Raw genomic sequence first — 9,484 nt, forward strand, 5'->3', positions numbered from 1 at the left:
AACATATCAAAATATTTTATTTACGTTTTTAAACAAAATCGACATCTAAACTCATTGCAAATAACAAAAATAAGAAAAAAATTGTTTAATGTTTGTGCGAATAAAAATTACCCCATTTTAGAAGGTAATTTTTATGAAAATAATTACATTACACAATATTTTGACAATTAGTTATCGATTTATTTAGTCGAGTCTCTCATCTCTAAGAAAAATAAACAAATTCTCTAAAGTATTATTTTGCTTGTTTAAGAAAAAATACATTTTTTTACCGAAAAAATATGGATTATAATGGTGGCTGCAGTAAGAAAATGTATTCGGATGATACTATAATACCTGATGAGATAATGATGGCAATTAAAACGGAACCAGAAGTTCTGATTGAACATGAACCTGCGGGTAAATTATATGTATTTGCAATTATGGACAAAAACACCCTAGAGAAAAGTCGTACCTTTTCATTTTTAGCAAATTTGAGTTCCAAACAGTAATATAAATATAAAATAAGGCATAATATGTTAAAAAATGAAAAATGTATATTGTAATTAGCTATTTGTTGAGTTTAACTTTTATATTAAAAAAAAAAAAACAAACTAAAATATTCGACAGACATGTAGCTCCTGGGTTATTATCTAGTCAAATTGATTAGCACTAACTCAAGATGCGTAATGACACAAACGGTGTACCTCTATGGTAAAACTAGGAAACAGGTTTTACAATATGTATTTGTAAAACCAATTTCTCCCAAATATCTTTCTCTGATCTTTAGTACACATATTACAGTAAATAAGGCTATACTATATTACCGTGTACTCTATTGACTAGCCTATAGTCTGAACTTAGCTAGTACATTCCATAGCTAGCTAATAGTTCGGACTAGGGGCTAAACTATAGTTCAGTACGTAGCAAAAATGCAATTGAGACTATAGGCTAGACGCTGGTTCAGGCGAAAGGAGAGGCTATGGTTCAGTCTATAAGCTAAATTTAAGTTCAGTATATAGGCGATACCTTAGTTCAGACTATAGACATTATTATAATTCAGACTATACCATATAGTTTAGACTTTATATTAAACTATAATTAACACTATAGAGAAGACTTCAATTTGGTCTACATATAGCATATACTTTAGACTTTATATTAATCTATAATTTACACAATAGACACGACTAAGATTAAACTATAGTTTAGAGTATAGACTTGACTATAAGTCAAAATATATATTAAACTACAGTTGAAACTGTAGACAAGAATCAGAAGTTCATGTGTAGTGGACTAGTTTTTAGATTATATTACAGTCCATACTAAAGGCTAGAGCACAGTCAAGACTAAAGTCTAGTTTCTACTTATTACATTTTGGCTCAGACTATAGTTTTAACAATAGTTCAGACTACTATAGTTCATACTATAGACTTGAGCATAGTCCAGACTGTAATATATACTAAACCATATTTTAGACTATTGCCCATGTAGTTTAGAATTTAGATAATGACAATATTAAAAGTATTATAGGGTACAGTCATATCCAATTATGCTGACGATAGACCCATTTCTTTGCCAAATTATGGCAATTATTTATCAGTTTCTTAAAATTTATATATTTAATTTTATTCTAGATCTAGCAACATGCGAGAAAAAACTTGATGCTCTTAGAGGTAAGCTAATTTTGACTATTATTATTTATTTTATATATAATTAATAATTTTTTTACTTATAGGTGTTATGGAATACAGGCTAGACCAAATACAAAGTGAGAATAACATCAGTTGAATAATACAAACTTTTCATTAATAGCAATTTATTATTTAGCACAATTGAATATGGTATTAGAAGCACAAGAGGAAGCTAATGCTTTATTACGCAATTTCATAACAAGTAATCAGGATTTGCGTTGCAAGTTTCCATTAAAAACGTCGAAAAAGCTAAGGGAACTTAATTCAGAGATAACACCGGAAAATAGAAACACTTATGTAAGTTTTAATATGCCTACATAAATAATAGTGTTTAACATAAATATTTCTTATTTTATAATTTCTAGATTAACACCATAAAGACCCTACTCAAGCCACAAGGAGTTATAAAAAATCTTAAATACATATTATCTACAGATATAACTAATGAATATAATGTAGAGGGTGTGCATGGCAAACAATGTCTAAAAGATTTTAAATAACTTTTATGAAGTGCTTATTGGTAAGAGAATTATCTATGTATATGTAGATGTTATTAGTTGTACATATATGTAATATTTTTTTTCAGATTCCATTGAAGTAACAGCCACCTCAGGAACTGCAGATCAACAACTACGCAAGGCCATAAGCTTAGCCAAGAAACGATATTTTAAAAGCAAGAGTATTGCAAGACCCCGTGCATCTGCTAGTGACAATTAACGTTTTTAGTTTTAAATTTTAATATTTAATAAAGTATGTATACATAAATGAAATAATATTTATTATTTTATTTAAATTTTCGAGTTTTTTTAATAACTATTATTAATTTTTATAATTTAAATAAACTTAATTTGGTTTTAAATTATTTATTATTCTTCAAAAAATTGGCTTTCAATAAAATATATAAAAAAAACTTGAAAAATACAATCCATAGTAGTTTTGATTAGCTAATCTACAGTTTTTCAATATATAAAAATCTAATTTTGATAGAGAACCGACTTAATTACAGCTTTTGATTTGTTGTTGTTTGTTAAAGAAACGAGTGCCAACAGTGTTTGGTTTCCACATAAACATCAATTTCGTTTATTTTCTCCGAATCAAGGAATTACAAAAACAGTTTTTTAACATAAAAATTGATTTTAGATTTAAAATTTAAGTAAACCAGTTTTCTCGTTATAATCACTTGTTAGTTTTCAATTTGCTTAAATGTTTGCTGGGTTCTACAGCAAAAATATAAACAATAGTTATCGCTTATGTTATCGTCTCTCATTGGATATCATACCTAAACAAACTGTCATCTCTATCAAATAATACTAAACAATTTGTTTTCGATTGTGTTGTGCGTTCAAATCACAGAATAAGAATATATTTTTATTAATTAATTAATATAATCTATGAAATTTATTACATAAAATATGGAAAGTGATGAAAACAATACAATAATGAGAATGCAACAGTTACGGTTAAGCCAGAACCAGAAGTTTTATATGAAGCACATGATGGTCTCAACTGTAGTTCAGGTATTTATTTTGTGGGATTTTATTTGCAAAATATTAAAATTATTTCATAGTTTTTGTGATTATTTTAAATGAATTATATTTAATTTTTATGCGACAATAAATTATTGTTATATTTTATAAAATTATGCATTTTAATAACGATGCTCCCACTTCCCGCTTTTATGTGTGTCAGGCGGGTGCATTACACCGTCTTCCGGCCGTACTCAATTTATAATGCAACTATGCTAAATATGAGTGATCACTTCAATTTTACAAAGAAAAATAGATTTTTTTTAATTGTGTTTTAAAGAATGTAAATTATATTAATTAAACTATATATTTCATCTTTTTTATGAAATGTTCCACATTAGAAATCTTGGATGAAGAATACGATTCAAGCCACAATGTAAATAAAAGGTTGGTTTTTATATATTCCTTTAAAAATAAATTTATTTTTAATGACTACTGTTATTTTATTTAGCCAACGTCGTCGTAGCAGAAGAACCCGTACCAAAAACGTACGCTACAGATCAGAAGAAGACAATCCTCTTGCAGTATCACCTGAAAGTATACGACATAATGGACAAATACCGACAAAGATTATATAATACAAGAGCCATCATCTTCTACCTCTAGAAGAGGAACATGTTTTAAAAATTTGAATGAAAGTGAACGAAATAATACCATGGATACTATTTTAATGGAAATTGGACTTTATGATGAATTGCATGATTTTATGACAGGTTTTAATAATAACAAATAATATTCAGAAAAAGTCTTTAACGTATTCCGTCCTTTTTAGCCAGTGGTATTACTGGGGAAGCATTGAAATATATGCAAATACGTCATATTGATGAATTATTTAAAGATACCAATCGCTTGGGGACAAAAATCATTTTTGAACACCGTTTAAAAGAATGGCAAAATAAATATGCAAATTGTGAAGTGTCCACAACACAAACGATGAGTGGTGGCGACAAAGTAAATAATCGGGTAGAGACAAAGTTGGTAAGTTTTCGCAAAAAAAAAGTTTTTTTAAATTATATATATTCTGAACTATAGAATAGTCAATATTCTGGACCATTTGGGACAATAGAAAAGCTGTATTTGGGACTATTGAGTAGTCTATAGTTGGTACTATAGAATAGTCTATAATCTGGACTATAGAATAGTCTATAGTCTGGAATAAGAATAGTCTATAGTCTGGACTATAGAATAGTCTAAAGTCTGGACTAAAGAATAGTCTATAGTTTGGACTATAGAATAGTCTATAGTCTGGACTATAGACTAGTCTATAGCCTGGACTATAGAATAGTCTATAGTCTGGACTATAGAATAGTCTATAGTCTGGACTATAGAATAGTATATAGTCTGGACTATAGAATAGTCTATAGTCTGGACTATAGAACTAGTCTATAGTCTGGACTATAGAATGGTCTATAGTCTGGACTATAGAATAGTCTATAGTCTTGAACTATAGAATAGTCTGTAGTCTGGACTATAGAATAGTCTATAGTCTGGACTATAGAATAGTCTATAGTCTGGACTATAGAATAGTCTATAGTCTGGACTATAGAATAGTCTATAGTCTGGACTATAGAATAGTCTATAGTCTGGGACTATAGAATAGTCTATAGTCTGGACTATAGAATAGTTCTATAGTCTGGACTATAGAATAGTCTAGTCTGGACTATAGAATAGTCTATAGTCTGGACTATAGAATAGTCTATAGTTGGACTGAAATCGTCTATAGTCTGGACTATAGAATTAGTCTATAGTCGGACTATAGAAAGTCTATAGTCTGGACATAGAATAGTCTATAGTCTGGACTATAGAATAGTATCGTCTGGACTATAGAATAGTATAGTCTGGACTATAGAATAGCTTCTATAGTCTGGACTCTAGAATGGTCTATAGTCTGGACTATAGAATGGTCTATAGTCCGGACCTAGAATGGTCTATAGTCTGGACTATAGAATGGTCTATAGTCCGGACCATAGAATGGTCTATAGTCTGGACCCTAGACTATAGAATAGTCTACATTCTGAAACTACAGTCTGAATTATAGAATATTCTATAGTTCGGTACTATAGAATAGTCCTGTAGTCTTAACTATAGAATGGTCTAAAGGCCCATTCTATATAGATATGCCTGGACAATCCCCTGATGTTTCAGTTTTAATTTTATTTAATTGTTATTTTTACATTTTTCAAAAACAGCCTCAGTTCCACTCCACCTTAAATGGAATGCTGCCTGAAACCGAAATTAATAATTTATCGACTGTAAGTAACATTTAAAATAATAGAAACTATTAAATTTGTATAACTATTGGAATTAATTTATTTACTTAGCTTTTAACAAATGCTGTACAACAACCATAAACACAGAGTACTACAGGATTTTAAAAAATCTGGTCAAAAGCAAACCTAATAAGGTAAGATGATTGAAATTTACAGCTAAAGTTATTAAAAAACATTGCTCCTTTTAGACTAACAAAACTCCGATGGCCATCAATAGAGAAATGCTTAATCCAAGAATAACATTAAAGAAATCAAAATTGAACCTGTTGAGGAGGAAACTATTTTACCTGATAACCCGCCTAAAAGTTTGATTAAACTTCTAACAAGGTAACATTTAAATGCAAGACAATTAAAATTTCTACAGCTAAATAAAACGTTTTAATTATTTCTTTAATTCAGCTGATTAGAGTCTCAGATGATGTTTTACTTTCAAATCAATCGGTTGATATAACTGTATCACCTCAGCCAAAACGAAGAAAAGTGGTATGAAATAATATTATTAACATTTTTAATTGAATTTATGGATTTCTATTTTTAATTCTGCAGGATTTAGATATAAGTGTTAAAGAAATTTTAACTTCTACTCCAGCCGTAGAAAATATATTACATGAATATGCCAGGACTGAGCTGTTAACACCTGAACAAAGCGAAGCTATTGTGCGTTCTGTTGTTGACTTTTATGTACGCAATAAACTGATTATGACTATATCACGATGTAAAGAAATTGCCGAAGAAATATTACAACTATTTCCCACGGAATGTTTGGTATGTTCCCAAAATAATTTTCTAATCTAACTTAAAATTTACCCAAAAATTTATTTGTTTCTTTAAGGATTTTTATTTTATACAAGATAATAAAACTAGATCGCCAAAAGGTAAAATTTGGGAATATTTTCAAGAATGTAAACGTTCAGTACGCAAAGCTCAGACCTTTAAGTCTAGACAGGAAATATTGAAAAATGATTGTTCTATAAGTGATGATGAGGAAGTTTCAAATAAAAGTGAAGATTGGTCTGATATGCAAGCGATATGTTCCCGAATGAAACATATTAACGATGAAAAAGAATTATTTGAAAAATGGAAAGAATCATTTGCTTTTAGACGTCATCAATTGCAGACTGGTTGGTTTAGCAATTGGAAGTTATATTTCGATGAATATCCATTTTGTAAACAACAAAATTATGCAGAATTCGTAAGTATTTAATATTACTGTTACATAGGTTTAATATTTCCTACTTCATTTTATCTATTTCAGATTGAATCTGATTTACAAATGCTTTATCCTAAACTAAAGTTTAGTGACTTTTTATGGAATGAATTTATGGAAAAATTCCCTAAATTCTTCTTGAATCGTATAAAACATGTTAAATCAAAACAATTATTAGATCAACTAATTGCTATGGAAAATATGTCTTCTTATAAGGGTAATTATCTGAAACATATAGACTACATATCTAAGTACATACATTAATTGCTATCTTTTATTTTACAGATTATGTTGCCATTAAAGTTTTCGACATTTTACACGCCATTCTAAATACCTATAATAACAAATCACAAAGTATAGAAGAAGCCCAACGCAAGTTTTCCGTTGAAGTAGCCGATCTATCCGATCTTAAGAAAGTCGTTATAGAACGCAAAAGATATTGTACCGATAATAATATACAAGCTAAACCCTATATAGCTGTTGTGGGTAAAAATAAAACCTATAGTAATTTTTCGGTTATTTTGGATTCAACTGGTTTTAGTTGTGATAATTATAAGGATTCTTTGATTTTATGTTTTAATTTATATCTCTTCTTTGAAATAAGTTTTCCCCTAGAATCTTTAAATGTTTGGACATTTATACAGAAATATTTCTTTAATAAACCACCCTTAGTTAGTAATCAAAGAGTTGATAGTTTTATCAATGAAATAAAGGAGAAAAAAAGAAATACATCTATTGATAACTGACTTAGGCGTCGTTTACGGTATAATAAGTAAACTTAATTATAAGTTGTAAGATATAATAAACACTAATGAATAAAGTTTTTTTTTTATTGATTTTAATAAATTGGTATTTACAAAAGAATGATAAATTTATTTTTTTAATATTTAACAATATAAATGTGAATATTTAGATATTTTTATTTAAATTTTTATAGAATAGTCTATAGTCTGGACTATAGAATAGTCTATAGTCTGGACTATAGAATAGTCTATAGTCTGGACTATAGAATAGTCTTTAATCTGGACTATAGAATAGTCTTTAATCTGGACTATAGAATAGTCTATAGTCTGGACTATAGAATAGTCTATAGTCTGGACTATAGAATAGTCTATAGTCTGGACTATAGAATAGTCTATAGTCTGGACTATAGAATAGTCTATAGTCTGGACTATAGAATAGTCTATAGTCTGGACTATAGAATAGTCTATAGTCTGGACTATAGAATAGTCTATAGTCTGGACTATAGAATAGTCTTTAATCTGGACTATAGAATAGTCTATAGTCTGGACTATAGAATAGTCTATAGTCTGGACTATAGAATAGTCTATAGTCTGGACTATAGAATAGTCTATAGTCTGGACTATAGAATAGTCTATAGTCTGGACTATAGAATAGTCTATAGTCTGGACTATAGAATAGTCTATAGTCTGGACTATAGAATAGTCTATAGTCTGGACTATAGAATAGTCTATAGTCTGGACTATAGAATAGTCTATAGTCTGGACTATAGAATAGTCTATAGTCTGGACTATAGAATAGTCTATAGTCTGGACTATAGAATAGTCTATAGTCTGGACTATAGAATAGTCTAAAGTCTCGACTATAGAATAGTATATAAAAAACAAGATACAGGTTCGTTCATTCAAGAAGTTAACGGCTGAAAACAACAGCATGTACCATATGTTTCTATTCCGGGATGTGAACAATATATGAATAGTGAAATATTCGCGTTTAATTTGATCCTGACATCTTTGTTATCGAATTATGTTTTTAAAATAAAAGATTTTGCTAAATTTCACAAAAAATATGTTACAATTTATTTTACCATAAAAACAATGAAAAGATGAATGATAATTAATATTCATCACAGACGAATTTAGAACAATTCACTTGTTTTTTTAACTATTCTATAAATGTGAAATTTCAACATAGGCTTAAAAAAAAAATTAAAATAAACATTTAATTATGAGCAGATATTTTTTTTTAAATGTTTACACATAATAAAAGAGCCTGCCTTTCCTGCCTAAATTCCAATAATTGTTAATTTTGTTTTTCTTAAGAAACATAAATATATATTAAAAAAAAAAGAAAACATTTCCTTATAATAATATTATCTTTACTGTTTCAAAGAGCCAATGGCATTTTGAAACATTTGCGTTAAGAGTAAAGTATTTAAAGCATTTGCTGAAGTATTAGGATTATTTACGTTGGGAGCAGTAACATTTAAATTAGGTAAACCATTTAAAACCAGCGGCAGATTAAGTGGATTCGTTGAAAAGTTTCGTTTTTTTTAAATGGTGTCTTTAAAGCATTTTTACTTTTCATTTTGAGTTTCTTCTTGGAAGAAACTAAACTTCCTGCCGCTGAGTCTGAAGAGTCTTCTTCTTGGGATTCTGTTGTTGACTCTGAATCAGAATTGTCGTCTGTATCGTCGTCACTACTATCATCACTATTGTTTTTAGAGCTCTTCTTCTTTGAAACGGATACTTTACGTTTTTTTGACGCTTTCATTTTTGTATTGAATTCATTAGCCTTTGTTTGCTTACGTTTTAGCTTATTGGATTTGTTACTTGATGGGTGAGCTGTATCGATCTGTGGCACAGGTACACTTTCGCTCAAGTTGATGGGAATTTGTTTTTCAGCACTAAAACTTTGTAACTGTTGCATACAAAATTCCATAAACAATTGCATCATTGTACTTAAATTGGCTGGTTTTGGGCAGGTGCGATAGCCGTGATAGGGTGCAGAGCAATTTTTGCAAATCATTTGACATTGAAAGGATGTGTGACCCTGCAAGTGGAAAATGTT

At 29.1% G+C, this 9,484-nt stretch overlaps 4 protein-coding genes across 4 annotated transcripts; 3 read left to right on the forward strand and 1 right to left on the reverse strand.

The window, feature by feature from the left end:
• The first annotated feature begins 184 nt into the window (after positions 1-184).
• Positions 185-2,463, forward strand: LOC119612639. Its single transcript, XM_037968469.1, has 6 exons — positions 185-396; positions 1,614-1,652; positions 1,715-1,747; positions 1,807-1,967; positions 2,036-2,190; positions 2,257-2,463. Exons 1-5 carry the CDS (start codon positions 279-281, stop codon positions 2,168-2,170), a joined length of 486 nt encoding a protein of 161 aa, XP_037824397.1. The 5' UTR covers positions 185-278; the 3' UTR covers positions 2,171-2,190; positions 2,257-2,463.
• Positions 2,464-2,958: 495 nt separating this feature from the next.
• LOC119612641 lies at positions 2,959-5,600 on the forward strand. The gene is made up of 6 exons (XM_037968472.1): positions 2,959-3,187; positions 3,538-3,583; positions 3,648-3,909; positions 3,969-4,174; positions 5,386-5,448; positions 5,518-5,600. The coding sequence occupies exons 3-6, from the start codon at positions 3,852-3,854 to the stop codon at positions 5,545-5,547; spliced, it is 357 nt and encodes a 118-aa protein (XP_037824400.1). The 5' UTR covers positions 2,959-3,187; positions 3,538-3,583; positions 3,648-3,851; the 3' UTR covers positions 5,548-5,600.
• Positions 5,601-5,652: 52 nt separating this feature from the next.
• On the forward strand, positions 5,653-7,493 carry LOC119612642. The gene is made up of 6 exons (XM_037968473.1): positions 5,653-5,793; positions 5,866-5,949; positions 6,013-6,231; positions 6,299-6,658; positions 6,722-6,890; positions 6,959-7,493. The coding sequence occupies exons 3-6, from the start codon at positions 6,166-6,168 to the stop codon at positions 7,417-7,419; spliced, it is 1,056 nt and encodes a 351-aa protein (XP_037824401.1). The 5' UTR covers positions 5,653-5,793; positions 5,866-5,949; positions 6,013-6,165; the 3' UTR covers positions 7,420-7,493.
• Positions 7,494-8,211: 718 nt separating this feature from the next.
• LOC119612640 (protein mushroom body miniature) lies at positions 8,212-9,478 on the reverse strand (the record flags this gene model as incomplete). The annotated part of the gene is made up of 1 exon (XM_037968470.1): positions 8,212-9,478. A coding segment is annotated over one exon (561 nt), but the record flags the coding sequence as incomplete, so codon positions are not given.
• Between the last annotated feature and the right edge of the window lie 6 nt (positions 9,479-9,484).

Source organism: Lucilia sericata, unplaced genomic scaffold (genome assembly GCF_015586225.1).
Source record: "Lucilia sericata isolate MDLA Ls3-8-SP2 unplaced genomic scaffold, ASM1558622v1 Contig001782F_arrow, whole genome shotgun sequence".
Classification (NCBI taxonomy): Eukaryota; Metazoa; Arthropoda; class Insecta; order Diptera; family Calliphoridae; genus Lucilia; species Lucilia sericata.